The 17641-nt window shown below is 31.1% G+C and overlaps 1 protein-coding gene across 2 annotated transcripts; it reads left to right on the plus strand.

Moving 5' to 3' along the window:
- Positions 1–110: 110 nt before the first annotated feature.
- On the plus strand, positions 111–11914 carry LOC136776943 (lateral signaling target protein 2 homolog). 2 transcript variants are annotated; one of them, XM_066732886.1, is made up of 7 exons: positions 111–514; positions 3385–3807; positions 5371–5727; positions 6175–8009; positions 8085–8453; positions 10213–10508; positions 10627–11914. In XM_066732886.1, exons 1-7 carry the CDS (start codon positions 479–481, stop codon positions 10905–10907), a joined length of 3597 nt encoding a protein of 1198 aa, XP_066588983.1. In that variant the 5' UTR covers positions 111–478; the 3' UTR covers positions 10908–11914. The 2 variants fall into 2 exon arrangements, with proteins under 2 accessions (XP_066588983.1, XP_066588982.1); XM_066732885.1 differs by having other exon boundaries at positions 6175–8453.
- Positions 11915–17641: the final 5727 nt, after the last annotated feature.

Below are 17641 nucleotides of genomic sequence, written 5' to 3' on the forward strand. Positions count from 1 at the left end.
CCTATACTAATACAAAACTTATTTGGAGCGGGTGTGCGGGTGCAGCTGCAACAACACTTTGGTTGCTTTCTGACAATCAATACAAACATCGCACTTCGCAGTCACTGTATGTAGAATCTTTTTTCCAAATATTGCATCACTGCAACTGAATCGAACCGCAACCACAACTACAAAGTGCAAGTTGAATGTAAGCATCTTTGTATCGATCAGACATCATCAGACCGTTCTAAAATCAGACTTCGGGCACTGCTGAGTTTGTTCCGTTTGTTCTAAAACAGCAGTAGCGCCATTTCGGTATTGTGGCAGGAGCAGCCGTTTCACTCTTCACTGCTCTTCACCCTCCTTCCTTATCTCGAATAACTATGTCACAATTGACTTTTTATTGGGAAAGAAAGAAAAATTTCTGTTTCGCTGAGTGGCATTGACTGGCATTAACGAAAATATATACTGTAATCAACGTTGTGCTTTCTAAAGCACGATGGAATCTATTAGGAAATGGTTTTACAAGCCTAAGGTTAGCTAATTTATAATTATTTCGTAAAGAATACTTTCTAATCTTAAATTAATAAGAACAAGTGTTATAAATATCTTATGTTTCCTTTTACCTATTTTTTTTTATTCGTTTGTTCTTTTTCATTTGTATTTGTAAAATTATTGATTTTCACTTGCAATAATCGACACTACTTTATCAGGGGTTTTTTTACTATTTTACACAACTAGGATGACATTTTGTTTACCAATTGCAAACATCACATATAGTATTATGATTTATGTAGTTTTATTTTTATTGATCAAGCAAACAAGTACAAATGTCAACTAATAGACATTCCATCAGGATCTTAAAATATTGTATGACTTGTTAGTATATTTTTTGGAGTTTAACTTCAAAAGCTGCTTCCAGCTGTTGCATATAATAAGAGATTGATTTTGATGTAACAGAGCTAACCTTATCTGATGAAAGCTGTCAAAACTTAAAATGTATATAAATATATATAAATCAATTTAATTGAAACTGGAACAAATTCATTTTTCTACAAGCCATTTCTGATGATATTTGTAAATAAAATTGTATATATTACAATTGCAATCGTTAAAGCATTTAATTTAAAATTTGATCTTATATGACTTTCAAATTAAATGGCTCATATTTATATAATGTATCATAGTGATACTTGGAAAAGTTTTCAGGGATGGTATGTGATAAATTTTAAATAATTTTTAACAACAAACATCAAATTTTAGAAATTTGTAACAAATATTAAAGAAAAACAAATAATGTTTTAAATTATTACCAATTTTAATCATATATGTAGGAATAAATGTGTAACCTCTATCAAAGCTAATTGGAAGTACTACGGAAATAAAATTTATTCCTCATAACTTTAATATACTTATAATTGAAAGTTTCCATTTATGAAAATTTTTAATTTGATTTTGGTGTCCCTATGTGTTAACTTATAAAAACATTTTATAATTATATCTACTATCAATTCTTAAAATTTTTACTGATATTGTTATGGCCCTTTGTACAGAGTATGTCATTTATATTGCTCCGTAGGATGGATTTGTATATTCAATTCTTTCCAAAACTATACAAGCATAAATTTTTTTATCAAGACTATTTAGAATATGTAAGAGAGGTATTTTAAATAGGTTCAATGAAAAAATTGATGTATTTTATAGTTATGGGGATAAACATTGGTTGCATCATGATCTAGGGCAACTTAAGTGACATACCTTGTTATAAGGTAAATGACCGAATTCATGTAAATTTAAAGCTATAATCTCCTTTTCATAATGAAGATGCTTCACAAAATTTAAATTGGATATAAATAGATATTGAAGCATTAAGTATTATTTAATTGATATAATTTTTTTTTCTTTGTAATAGGATATGTTATACATTAGCTAGTTTACTGTGAATCATGCAAAGATTGTTACTAATATGCTTTGTATATTCAGTTTCCTCTGTTAGCACTAATTATAACAAATAGAGTTTAACTATCTACTACAACTTAAGGCCTGTTATCTAATAAAAAATCAGGCTTCTCATAAAAAACATAAATAGGACAAATTTAGAGACAGTCAATCAGAATTTGAGCTTTTCAGTTTTTTTTTCTAGTTTTGTTGTACATGAGATACCTGATTTAAAATAAAATAATAAGCTTAAGGTTCAGGGTCAGATGTAAAAGGACGGCCGAACTTGCTGTATAAGTTACACGGTAGCGTCGGCGGTACTTTTATGTACTAGCCTTCGAGACACTACCGTGTCTCTTGATCAAGTGTTTTAAATACAACATAAGAAGTAAAAATTTAATATTAATGTTTTTTGATAATTATTTATGTCACTATATATTATTCGTCACCATTTTTTAATAGTATCTCAAAGATTCTTTTAAATTTAATCCATGTAGCACATTTCATTTTAAAAAAATTTTATTAATCATCTGTTAACCCACTCGATAATGAAATTGCATTTAAGTTGGAGTTTGCTGTAACGACATTTTCCAAATATCATATCTATTTCAAAACCATGAAAGTTGATTTTGATAAAACAAACAAATGCTGCTTTACAGTTTATAATTATTAAATTAAATACTGCTTTTCAGCTATACTATATATATATATGTATATATCCCCGTGAAAAATCCCAAAAACTACCAAATTCAGTGCACATAACTATACTACTTTAATCCCAGATTTAACAAAACTTGACAAAACATTTTTCATTCGTCTAATGTTTCAATTCACTCACATCTACTTTATTATTAATAGTTTAAATTAGTTGTACTTTAATTCACTTATGTAAGCATATCGAGAAAACTGCGTTCGCGCATAAAAATAAAGCTGGTTTGTGGCAACAAGCTGGGTTACCTAGTGTACGGACTTTGTAAAGAAAAACAATTATCGGAAAAGTTATTAAATCAAGCGAACAATTATTCTAAAAATTACTCTTTATATTGAATAATTTTGTAGAGAAAGTATAAACTAAAAAATATAATAGAGGGAGTTGTCTTAAAATTTCGTCGTCTACAATATATCAATTTTTTGTCCGATCATTTTAGGATACCATTTATAGTATATATATATATATATATATATATGTAGGATGATGGCCGTATAAGACGCTTCAGATGCTAAACATAAAAGAATGTTTATCTCCTCATGAAACTATAGCAAATATATTTTTTCTTTATAGCACCTTTTGGTAACTATTTTATAATTGCACTCAGATAAGTCTTGTAAGCGAGATGATGTTTCTTACAATTTAGAAAATTAACGAATTTGTATATTCTAACTTTATGACGTGGCGTCTCAAGTACTTCACATTATATATTATGCTAATCTTAATCGTAAATTTACCTTGACGATATTTTTTTTCAGAAAGATGACACGAGTTTATTGGCGCAATTCTTTTTTGCTGATGAATCTTTAAATGCCATTGCGTGTGAACTAGACTCTTTTGACGGTCGACAGGAGCCAGAAAGATGCACAACATTGGTTAATCAGTTGCGACATTGTCAGGATAAAGTACTGACTATATGCAATCAAATTATGGATGAACTCATTCCAGAGAGTAGGGCTAACCGTGATTTTAGAGTAAAGTTTCCAGATGATGTAATGCAGGAAAATTTAGCCGGCCAGTTGTGGTTCGGCGCTGAATGTTTGGCAGCAGGCTCCTCGATTATGAATCGAGAAACTGAAAGCTCAGCCATGAGACCGCTGGCAAAAGCCCTTACAAAATCGTTGGAAATAGTACGAAATTTACTAAGGGAGCATGCACTTAAAGGTCATATGAATTTAAAGGTATTGTTATTATCATTTTTAATTATAATTTAAACTAATTAGGTAGTATATACAAATGAAGAGCCAAAGCGACAAATTGTATTTTTATTTTGAGAATTTAGCACTTAAGGGGATCGACGACTGATGAAAAATTCCATGCAATTAAATTTTCCAAAATATTGAAAATATAGAATTTTTCGTTAGGTTATAATTTACTCATTTAATTTTGTTTAAGTAAAGTACAGCGTTAATTTATTCAAAATAAAAAATAATACAAATCATGAACATTTATATTTGCTCTCTTGTCAATAATCTTAAAATGGGAGAATGGTATTCCGTTCTGAGACAAAGTTGAATGAGTAATTTGACACTAAAGAATAAGAAAATATACCTAAAAATATGGAACATTGATTGGAAAAGCTAATTGAAGTGTGGACTATATAAGCGTATCTTAGACAAAGTTGCCAGAAATTGGTGATTTACAGTCCAAACATAATTAATATTTGGTTAGTTTACGTATAAGAGATGATAGTGTTCCGGCTTTTGAAGAGTGCTCTCTTGTCGATATATTATCCTACTTATTGACTTGCCTCGAAGATCATCTGGACAGATTTTGATGAATTTTGCATCATTCATCTTGAATTTATTTTCTATCTCACGGTATAGTACAGAGATTGTGTGCAATTAGATCCAACACTAGTCTAGAATGTGGTGTCTAAAATATGGTAGCTGCGAGGGTTCGAGAAATAAGCGAAGCACAAGCAAGACTACATAAAAATTAATTACATGATTTATTTTAAAAACAAGCAATTAAATTATACAAAAGTTAATAAAATACAGAAATTGAGGCCAAATATAAATACTCAAAACTGCCAAAAAAACCACTATGTCCAAAACAGCATCGTAGAAGAAAACGTGTTCCTATATGGACTATAGTATTATGCTCCGAAAAAGCGAAAACCCCTCACCCGTTGATAGAAAACTGTGATTAAGGAGTTTTATCGAGCGGGAAAACTGTATTTCCAAAAAATCTACAATTTTAGGAATATGATTTATTTTAGTGACCAAACCAACTTCTTTTAATGTGCTTAAATTAAGTAATGCCTTATTTTTTCGATTTTCAAAAATAAAATGTCCAATATTAATTGTTATATTTATTACCTACAAATAATTTTTAAAAGGGAGAGGTATTATTGCGCTTTGTCAAAATTCTGCATTGAGTAATTTGAGATTAGAAAGAAGTAAATATTTCTATAATTGTAGATTTTTTTAAAAATACGATTTTACCGCCCGATATAATCACTTGAGACCTTAGTTTCTTGTACAACTAATTATTTGTAAACTAAACATCTCAAGGCTTAAACTGCTGCTTCACAAAAAATCAAGTGCAAAAGTTTTTATACCAATATATCGATTTGAAAACACTCAATTTCTTCTTATTAATTTAGTTATACTTCAATGTTTCCAGCAGTTTATTTAATTAGTTATATTTTAACAGTAATTTAATGTTTACTCATAAAATTTATAAGATAAAAATATCTTTTATATTAAGATCTAATTTTTAACCTTATTTTTATGCCTTAGTATCTTTATCGAACACAATATGCTGTGGAGCCCTCGCTAGAAAAGCTGATTGAATCATTAAAGATTTTTGATCGTCTGTTTGCGGATTTTGAATTGTGTTATGTTGGAGCCATGGTACCAGTTAAGTCAACACATGAGTACGAGCAACAAGAGCTTGTATGTGTTTTGTTTTCCGAGACTCTGCAAAATGCTCTTAGACGATTATTGTTAAAGCAAGCAGATGTAGACAATTATGAACCAGCATTAATGTTTACCATCCCGCGCTTGGCTATTGTGTCTGGCCTTTTAGCTCCTCCTGGTGGACCCTTATGTTTAAATTCTCCAGACACTATCAGCGAAATGTTTCAACCATTTAGAGTAAGTATAATTGGTATTACATAAAGTTATTATTTGAATAACGTGCATTAACATGTCGACCGTGGAATAAACTTTTGTTCGACACGCTTCACACACACTAGGAGAAGTTTTTTCTTCGTAGTAAAGCTATCGTACCTGAAGTAGTGAATGGAAATTGTTTTTTACTTATTGATTGTATTTATTTCGACAAAATATTTTTTGACATTTAATTTTCATCACCAAAAATGTTATTTTATCCTGTCGACAGGTTAATCAATCGTTTAGCCCACACTGCAGGGCTTCAAACGAAACTACACCTTATGGGTCGATTTAAGTGATAGGTCTTATAAATTATTTGAAACGTATAGATCTACTTATAGAATTTACTTTTGTTTATTTAAATATGCGAATATCGACTATGCATTATTTAATTTATTTCATATCAATTTAAATTATTTCTCTTTTCAGCCACTTCTTTTAAAAATAAGAGAACTTCTTTGGACGCTAGATAATCGAGAACTAAGTATGCTGGAGAAACTATTGTGTTCAAGTGAGGATCTTGGATCTGGAGGACCTGGATCGATACATGCACAACCATCAAACTCAGTGTACCAGAATATTCCAGATTTAAAAGAGTTTGTTTATAATTTTTATACTAGTTATCCCAATTATAAAAATTTCAGTATAGATTTCTATACAGTAACTAAGAATACAGGAAGTAATATGGATGAAGTAGCAAATGACGTTGTTCAATTTTTGGAAGAAGAAGTTAAGATAAATAGATATTCTGTGGTGAATAAAACTGGAAAGAAAGATGTAGAAGCGGATTATAAGAAGCAAAATATAAATAGCCCAAAGCTCTGTTTTGATGATGCAAACATATCTACAAATGGGTTTAATAATAACGATAACAAATGGGAGTGGGAAAATGAAACTGCTAACGAGTCAAGTCATGGATTTTATTATGATAAAAGCTTCATTAGAAGTACAGAATCTGAAAATGAATTAATAAATAGTTCGGAAGATAGTAACGGGAGTCATAACAGTACAGAGCTTAGTCCAAGTTTCAATATATTGGAAAGAAGACGTATGAATGATAATAACTCAGAAGAAGGTTCTTTTGCTGTCGATATTTCCCAAATATTAGAAAATTCTGAAAATACCGAAATATCGCAAACGCAATATTTATTGAATCAAGTTTCACATGAAAATAACGTGACAAGCGAGGCAGTTCAAGTCCAAAATTGCTTATCGGATTTAAATTCTAAAAAGCTCATTTCAGAAACGAACAAAACATTATCAAATTTCTTACTGGACGGCGATTCTCAAAACGAAATATCTGAGCAAACTGACTCTGGTATTTGTACAGTAATTTCATCTGAAAATACTAGTTTGTACGAAAAAAGCCCTGAAGAAAAAAAGACGTTTGTTAATGAGACTCGGTCAAACGAAACTGAGATAGAGGAAGATTTACAAGAAAATACCACTTATTCTTGCTCAAATTTCAATTCTTCGAATTCAGTTACTCTTAAAAATCCTTGTTTATGCCAAGTTCGACGTACTAAAACTAGGTCTTCTTTAGACCATTCCGTGAATGCCGCAAAAAGTATAAAAACAATGTCCGATGATCAAAGGCAAAGTGCTTCAAACTTATTGTTCAATATGGAAGAAGCAAATGAAGAATTGGTTGGTTTACCTTATGGCAATGGATATTTACCTATCTCTAATTCTCATCATTCTAATTTTCAAGTGAATTATTCAGAAAACTGGGAAAATTTAAATTTAAATATAGAAGCTTGTACCACAAAAAAACAAAATCTGAATGATTCTAAACATGAGAATTATCCATCTACGTCACGAAATATTAATATGAACGGAACAAAAGTGCAGAACCATGTACAAAATCAGATAGCTACTATGAAAACAAGAAGAGAACGCCAAAAAAGTCATCAGTGTAAAAATGAAAAAAGCTCACAAACATTATATTTAAGAGCGCATGAAATCGTACCCTTTAGTAAAAACGAAACTAGAACCACTGCTAGCATTGAGAGTTCAAAATCTAATTCGAGAGACCGCTATATTAAACCTAGAATAATTAATTACGGAGCCAGTTTACAACCGAATCAGAATACATTGCAGATTCCGAGTTTTAGTAACTGTAGTCCACGTGCAAGTCCTGGACCTCATTGTTTTGCAGGTGAACAGTTGAATGTATTTCGCAAAAAGTACAGATCTATTTGTCCACAAACCAGGAAGGATAATAGAAAGTATAGATCCGATGAAACAAGAGTAGTAAAGAAAAGGTATGTGGAGAAAAATTATAAATTTGAAACGACTTATAAAGTAATGCAATCAAAAAATAAATGTAAAAATAAAAGCTGTAACAGATTAAACAACGATGGGCTTGGACCAAGAACGAAAGAAGGTGATCTAGTCACTGAAATTTTACCAGCTGGATCACCCTCTAATAATTTACGATATGATCCTAAAAACCGAAATTCAAATAAAGCAGTTCATGCAATTACACTTTTAAATCCATCTACAATGACAGGTTCACAATCGTATCATGCCAATCGTTTTTCGACTCAAAATGCTGAAGCTGACACAGGTTCGAGTTACTCAAGTTCTACTGACCTAAGTTCAGAAACTAGTGAATTTCAGAGTGACTATCAAGATGATGAAGAAATTGCATTGGCTATGCAAGCGGCAGAAATAGCAAATCAGACTAAAATTCGTGCAAAATTTCGGTAATATTTATTTACTACTATTATTATTATTTTGATCTTTAATAAGAATATTTATGTATGTAGTGAAGAGAATCTAGCATATTTCATTTTTGTTGCTTTCACTCATTTAAATAATTCGCAATTCCATGTAACTAACCTGTGCATATGTAGTTTTCATCATACGTGCATGGATATTCACTCTTTCTAGCGTATTTAACCGGGTCGAATACTCGAATACAGCTATCTTCATCCTAGTTTTAGTCGCCCGTACATACTAAACTTCTGCTTTACGTTTGTCCCTGAGGATAATAAATTCTCGCTCCTTTAGATCAAAACTAAAGTTAAATTTTAATGTATTTGCACGACTACAAGACTGGGTAGTCTAACCATTTTCAGGCCAGTGGATAACTAATGTAAAATAGTCACTTTCCATATAGTTGGGGTAAAAAATAACGTGTATTAAAAAGCCTGAAATGGTTAACAACTACACTCCTGGGAATAGCATCCTTCATTTCTTTCATGCTGTTAATATCACAATCATGTATATGCAATCGTCAACTTTCTTCCCTTGTAAAACGATATACCTTTACGATTGATATACTATACAGAGTGTATCAGTGGTGATGCATGTACATTGAATCAAGTATTATTGAAGATAAACTGGGCTGAAAAGTCCTGTAGCATTTTTCCGCAAAAGTATCGTTAGCGAGATAGTTTGCTTTTAAATCGAGGAAACAGGACTTGAATTCGATGGAATAACTACTTTCTTTTCACTTTCGTCTACAATTTTCTTTTAATGAACAAATAAAGCTCGTACTTCTCACCGTTCTTTGTCGCCACATGCATACGCATGAAACTATACCGTTTCTTAATATTACCTCCTGAAATCTTACATTCTTGATCTAAAGACTGTATAAGATGTATCATCTGCATATTTGTAACAGAATCTCTCAAGTACCTATTGAATTAAAAATTATGGAGAGTAAGACGGCGTTATTTAATGAACAATTTTAAAATCGTTTTACCTCTTCGATGACGTGCTGTGTTAACTGTTGTATCTAGCAAAGCAGAAGGATTTTCAAAAACCGAAAATAAAAACATTTTTTTATCTCTTGCATAGTACGTAGGGATCAAAATGTGGTCCCAACATTAATTTTGTTTTTACTAATAATACTTACAATATCTTTTCTTCGGGATTTTTTGCAAGTGTTTAAAATTAAATTTTGATTTTAAAAATTATTCCACGTCGAATTTTGAGATATGAAGAACTTTTAAGAAAGCTTTCATCTAGTTCAAGTTACTACCTTGTTTTCATCGATGATTCATTTTCGTCGGGGTCGGCGATGACTTCCAGTATGTTACCTATGTTTTACTGAGCTAGTGTGCTATATGTAAGGGTAAAAATTGCTTTTGTAATATATCCTTTTTTGATTACCTTCTTAGATAAAGCCGTTCACACAGTACATCATCGAGAAGGTATAATGACTTTAAAATCGATTTTCAATTAACACTGTATTGTTCTCCAGAATTTTTTATTTAATAGGTATTCGAGGGATCCCGTTAAAAATATATAAAAAATAATTTTTACTCCGCGTCTGCACTAGGAATGTAAGACATGGAGAAATAATATTAATTTTATAAACTTATACAAAACAAAACATCTTTTGCACATTTACAAAATTCGCATTTTTTTCACATTTTTGTTTATATTTATGCATTGTAAAAAGTTTGAATATAGTTCTTATACATTTCTAATAAGCTTCATATATGTTTTTTTTAGGTCTTCCGAAGATCTTGTCCACAGATTATTTGTTTGTATATCGGGTGTAGCAGATCAGCTGCAAACAAATTTTGCGTCAGATTTGCGAAATATTTTAAAGTGTGTATTTCTTATGAATAGTAGTCAATCTATGGAAGATATAGATTTCAAAGACCTGAATTTGAACTCGATAGAGCAGCCATCAAATGTAAATTACGATTATTTAGATACAAACAGTAATATAAATAATGAACTGAGAGACTCACTACAAGAAGATGACAATGTGATTAATCAGCACGCAACTATGAGTGAACACAGTATGTACTGATTCTTCTTTACATAAAGAGAATTAATTAGAAGGATTATACAAATGTGTTAATTAAAAATGCTATAAATTAACAAGTTTCTATCATAATATGAATTATACCGTTTCAGTATTTTCGTTACCAGACCACGGAGAAGAGTGTGTCGAAAGAGCACCGATTTGGATACCGGATAACGATGCCCCAAAATGTATGGCCTGCCAAGCTGTATTTACCGTAGTACGTCGTAGGCATCATTGTAGAAATTGTGGGAAAATATTTTGTGGACGATGTAGCGGTAACAATGTTCCCTTACCACGTTACGGGCATATAAAACCTGTGAGAGTGTGCAATAGATGCTTTTTATATCAAGTAACACCATTTACAGTTTCACACGTGACATCCACGAATTGAATGCTATTTAAGAGTTATTTAATTAATATTGTTTATTTACACTTGTCTCAGTGATGTTGTCTTCAATTTTGATACAAATTATTATTCAAGTTAATTATACATAAACCAAATTTTTTGACAAATATATTTAATTTACTGTTTTCCTCCTTCTCCTCTTTCTCCCTTCCACTTCAACGTTGCATCATTTATTTCTCAGGTATTTCGAAAATTGTGATAATTTAAAATACTTTATTACCAGTTGATTTTAGGGCAAATGTTCCAGTTTCAAAATGCTTAAGAACAAACTAGAAGATGGTGATAGGTGACGTTCTTCTATTTTATATCACATACGCTTGAGGAAATATATTATGTCCAACAAGTAAATGAATGCTTCAAAGGACCTTACTTCACTCGAAGAAATGAGTTTTCCACATCACGCAGCTTAACTGATCTAGTACCGAGTCCCGAGCAATAAATCGGTGGCAATAAATAGAGAAAAATTGAAGAGCTCTCTAATATACCTGATATTCCAATCACCTATTGAAAATTATCTTTTCTATAATAAAAAAAATCAAGATTTTACTTAATTTAAGTAAATTACAAGATGTTTGTTTGGTCCGTATGAAGAAATTAATTTCCTGATATTGTAGAAGATATTTTGGAAATAAGGTTTTGCCGCCTGATGCTTCGCCTTAACCTTCCGTAAAACTCCCATATTTTTTTTTCTATCATCCCCTCATTATTCTCTTGGGGTGATCATAACACTAGTATTTCAATAGAACATTTATTCTTTTCCTAGTTTAAAATCTTCTCTTTCTTTTTCATTTCGCTTTCCCGAACTTGTCAACGCTTTCTACACTATATTCTTTCTGTACTTTCCTCCTCCACATTCCCTATTTTACTTATACGCATTTATTATTGTGGTTGATACACCTCACTCCTTTTTATACTTACTTTCTTAACTTCTTTCCATACGCACATTATTAATTCCATTTTGATTCACCAATAACAATTTTCCTACTCCTGCATTTACACACCAACCTCTGGAAACGAAGTATTATCAAAGTTTAGTTTATTCTTTGATCTGCTCAGTCTGCCAAATCCTAAATGTTTCATCTCGGGATTTAAACCAATGGAACAAAAATGTTGCAAATTGATTAGAATACAAAAGATAGATAACTACAGCCAAGCGGTTTTTCATTTGTAGAGAATAAAAAAACATCAATAAAGTCGATTTAATAAAATTCGTGTTTATATCATTTCCATCCCCTTCTCTTGCCACCCTCAGTATTAGATGTTTAAAAACCCGTTGAATATATACTTCTCCTCTTTTATCATTTCTTTCAATTTTTGCAATTACCCTAGATTTACAATAATGAATTATAGTTCAATTTCATCGCCAACGATATTGTAATATCAGCTTCAAATGGTCCACCTGTGGGAATAAGGTGAGTAATATATGGAGAGAAGTGGATGATGTATATCAGGATTGGTGGTAAATACCTGAAAAATTATTTAGAAAATTTTATTACTGAAATATTATTACAAACAGTAATAGAAACTTTTTAAACATGTCTATCCTTACATCTGCTTACTATGTACACTGCCAGTCAATGAATTACCAGATTTGGTGAAATCCCTATTTCATCGGTTATATATGTAATTTTCCAATAAGTTGGTTAAAAAAAACTCGACGAGACCCTGCCATTCATTGATGGGCAGTGTACCTGACGTATTTATCCACAATTTAGAAATTAAAAGTATTGTAAAAAAGTTTGCAGACGAAGGCTTAATAAACTTAAGTATGTCACATATTTTTTATACAGGATGTAACATCAACTGTGCGCTTCCTTGGGAAAATTGCTTGGATCACCCAAGTTAAAAATCCGTTTAAATTTTTAAAAAATCCCCTACGTACTACAAGAGTGAAAACAGCGTCACATCAATGATATTTTGATGTGGAATTTGTTATATTGATTTTTACCGTCGCATTAACGTGTTATTAACGTGGCCTTTACTAAAGTCACCTTTGTCACATCGTTTCAACGTTACTTTTGTAATGCTTTATTACAATGACGAGTTTTTAACGTGATCATGATATAATAATTATTAACAATATTTTTCGATATATCTATATTTTTTTTCAACGCTTTTTTTTTGAGTAATAAAAATCCTATTAGGACACCCGGAGATGTAGAACTGATACGTTCCCGAGTCAATTATAATTTAAAGATCTATGAATCAACATGGAGAATGCTTCATCTTTGGATAGTGTTGGACTCAATGCGTTTTTTCTATGCCAGCGATGCTAGCCGGAGCTCGTTCGTTATGCCAAAAAACGGATTTCCCGCTGATATTTTTTTCCAATATGAATGTATGACCTAAGTACAATCACATATCCGTATCAGAGCGATTATGGGCCGGAAAACCATTTACGGTTTTTTGAGCAGTGCCTTACCAATTAAAAACTCCGTTGTCAGCAACCGACACACAGTATTCCAATTTGTGTACATAGTCGAAAGGTCGGCGCCATATTTTTTGGCCACTATGACCTGGGTAAAGTAGCGAGCAGTGAAAGGAAAGGAGTTGATCGTGTAAAATAGTTAGGCGTCTGTGCACAATCGCACAGAGCCAATAAATATAGTTGAATTAAAACATGGGTAGGGAAGAAGATAATCAAATATGAAAACGTGATGCAGATGTCACATTTTATGGAATGCTTTTACACAAGGTTAGATGAGGGTCCCTATACGGTATGAATGACCGCCTTTTTTCGTCACCATAGGTAATGCTGTATGGAAAGAGAAAGTGGAAATTACTAGAAAAAGAGTCTTTTGTAACATTATTAAGATGTCATGTTGTGCAACGTTATATTTTTCTATCGTATCCATATCAGTTTTGCAGTTTTTTAGCTATGTCGGTTTTCACACTAGGTAAAAACATAGTAGTTGGTCACTTTTTTAACGTTCTGTAAATATCGGACTTTTAATGTGATAAGTACTTCATACAGCATACTTGACTGAACATTGTTTTATAGACATCTTTTAGTCACTCAGTACTGTATGGCACGTTTTCAATGGTGATGTAATCTTATGCATATCGCTCTTATATTGTCATTGGCCGACAAAAGATTACTGAGATAAGTCTGCTCACAAAATTGGTAGTAAAGTAGAATTAGTTAAAACTTTTTAAACTTGTGAAAATTAGTACACCAACGTGATAAGATTTAACGTGATTGTCAAGATTTTATCAAAAACTTTGATAAAATATCAAAAACATTAATTAAAATAAGAATCACTCAATGTCCCCTAATAAATAAAATACAAAAATTAAAAATTTTTTAATTGGAAATAATTTTAATTATGATGTTAGATACACTAATTACGAGAGAATATTTATTGTTGGCCATAACCGTAATCGTAATGTATTTTTATCTAATAATTGATTTATTGATTTTTTCCGAACCTAGATGATTAATTAGAAAGAAGTAACAATTCGTTGTCTACATACATTTTTTGTTAATGTGTGAAACGAAACACAACATCTACACCAAAATTTAGTCTTGTGATCGGTTCATTGAAGTCACAATTTATTTAAAGATTACTGGGTATACTTGACAAATTAAAGTGGTTTCTCAATCTAAATGATTTTAGGAATCTTACCTCTCAAGGAAGTGCGCTGTTAACGTTATACTCTGCATATTTGAAATATTTTTAACCTTATAACAATATGGACAAGTTATATAATCTAAAAATAATTATTTGAAACAATCAATAAATCACTTAAATAATGGTTTAACTTTCTTCGTTTTGTGCTTAAACTTAACCTTTTTAAAATAATACAGACATAAACTTTGATAAAACTGTTTCTTCTCAAATCAATATTAGCTTTAGTATTTGCAATAGATACCGTTAAATTTAAAAAAGTATAAGCAATAATTAACTAACAATAAAAATAAACAATATATTTAGATGTTTAATTACATTATATCAATTATTTTTCAAATAGATTTTTTGAACAGCTCATTAAGCACCAGATATTTTTCTAATTATATCACGAATTCATTGAAATGTTGAGAAAAATGTTGCAGTATTATCCAGTTGATTTTGCTGCTGGTGGGTTTGAATTATTGGCGATTTGTATCCTTTTGATGGCGCTTAACGAAGAATATCCAGGTGGCCAAGAAAAAAGGAATACAAATATGTTAATAGTTAAACAATAAAAATAAATTCCGAAGTATACAGGGTGAGGCACTTAAGCTGTGTCAGCGGTAAACGCACATTGGGATGGATGGCATGGTTGAAGGTCAAGCGTTAATTGGCGCAGAATAGTGAGAGAGAGATAAACTATACAGACGAAAAGAGAGAAAGAGAGAGTGAGATGAAATGTTATATATTAGCATGTGCATTAACCAGAAACGGCTTAGTTAACACAGAAGCCAGAGTATATAAATGTTCGGATACCCTTAATTCTTTGATAAACGTACAATACTATAACGAATATGAACAACATAAAGAATGTTAACACGGATAAATATATACGCAAATCATATAATATCTAATACATAAATTTTTTTTATTGTAATTATTAAACATATATTATATAATATTATAAACATATACATAGATTTATGGAAAAAACTTCTTTCTCGACTACATTTCTGTAAATTTTTTTATAATTGTATCGAAATCAATTAACCTTAATAGTTTACTATCAAATGCTAAAATTCCTAAATTCAATAATCTTTTAACTTTCATTGTGGCTCGATATACAATTTTTAATACGGTTTAGTACTGAAAATGATCTTTCTCGAGAAAATAATTAAACAATTGTATGTTCTTCTATAATTGGTGCTTGATGAACTTATTACTTTAAATATAACGCCCCCTGTAAAATGGGGCCCGGTTCTGTAGTCCCGTTAAGACCCTCTTTAATCTGTCTCTGCCCTCCACTCATCCGCTCTCTTTTTCTCCCCGGCCAATGATACGTGCATACTCCCTACTATTGGGTTAAAACATTCCCCCTCCTCCTGGGGCGAATTAAATAGCGAACCTAGATATGCGAACAGCTTTACATACAAAGTCTTCACTTTTCCTATACTCTGGCGATTATCACTAACTACCTTTAATTACATCGGTTGCTTCACATATAAAACTTCACCAACTGTCCCAACAAGAAGCTTCCATTAAAAATTCTTAATCCATATTAAACTTTATCTCAGAATTGCCAAAACTTACTCTTTAACTGAAAAAAATAATCACGTATCCCGTGTATATAAACCTAATACGTGATTGCATTTTTATTCAAATAGGCTGTAAAAGAACAATTACCGGCAATTCTGCGTGATGCCGCTGGTGACCTCTCTTCCCTCTCTTCATTATTCGTCCTTACTTGAAGAATAATCAGTCTTATCTGTTGTTATACCCTCTACTAAATAAACCATCATTTACATTCTTCGTGTCCCTAAAATCTGTACTGATTTTATTCAAAGCTGGAATATATTTCTATTTTAATTTCTGATTTTATTGCATGACTCTTTTTCAGCGCCATTAATTGTCACACCCAATACGGAATATTCGTGAATGCTAATCTTTAATAGCATTGTTCCTAATTTTCATTAGTCCTTTATTTTTTTATTATTATAAATTTCTTAAATCTCTCCAATTTTAAGTAATTATGATCTTTTTCTGTTTTCTTCTACCAGTAATTCAGTACAATCTAATGAGAATCTAACAATCACCCTTCTCACTAAAATAATGTTTTTATTGTACATTCTTGTAGCTTTTCTCAAGAGCTTTCCAAAATCCTATACTTATTTTCAATTTCATTTACGCCTTTACTATAGATATCTTAATTTTAAGTTGCATTAATTTTTAATTTGGCTGAAGCAGTGCGCGTCATTGCTACGCATATATGTGCGTAGTCAATAACATGATAATTAATGTTACATGAGAGATTACTTTTAACCGATAAGATTTAAATGTTTAAAATATATTTAACTTACCAATAAAGTTAGCATCATGTTGAGGACTACTATGAGCCAGTTGATTCATAGTGGGTGCTGGGCCCGTTTGTTTTGTTTTACTGCTCATTATATTGTCTAGATCTATATTTAACCCTGATCCAGCCCACGTAGAACCAACCCGTGTTAAAGGTTGGTTACCGGAAACTAGTGAAGTAGGCTGCGCTGCCATTGAAGCTAGACAAATTGACTCTAAAAATATAAAGATTTGTATTTAAATAATTATTGTATAAGTTTTTTGGATGACAAATATTTTAATTAGTTATTATTTATGGAATTTTTTACGTAAGACAAAGGGGCTATTGGAAAACTCAGATCTCTTCTCTAATTCATGCATGTATCTGTTGGCTGGTTAAGGTATTTGCCTGGTTGGATTCAGACTGTATAGCCAGACATATTTTAGATTTGACATAAACAAAAGCCAGCTGTATAATTTAATTAATAATCATGAAATATCAAATGATAGGTAGAACATAATGTAGAACAAAAGTTTGCACTTTTATATTTGCATCTACAATGCCATTTTATTGACTATCATCTTTTAATTATTCATTTAACTTGGTTTTCATTTTTGAGATGTCATATTAATTATGAAATCGTAACTCTGGAAATTCACCAGGTCGACTCTTTAAAATAATGATCAACGTGCATATGGAAATCTTTTTTACTTTATGAAAAGATGCTTAATGATATGAGAAAAGATGATATTATTATTATTCTTGTAGATAAAATG

The sequence above is a fragment of the Prorops nasuta genome, unplaced genomic scaffold (genome assembly GCF_024137725.1).
Source record: "Prorops nasuta isolate Cenicafe-Biocafe unplaced genomic scaffold, Cenicafe_Pnas_1.2 PNAS00010, whole genome shotgun sequence".
Taxonomy (NCBI): Eukaryota; Metazoa; Arthropoda; class Insecta; order Hymenoptera; family Bethylidae; genus Prorops; species Prorops nasuta.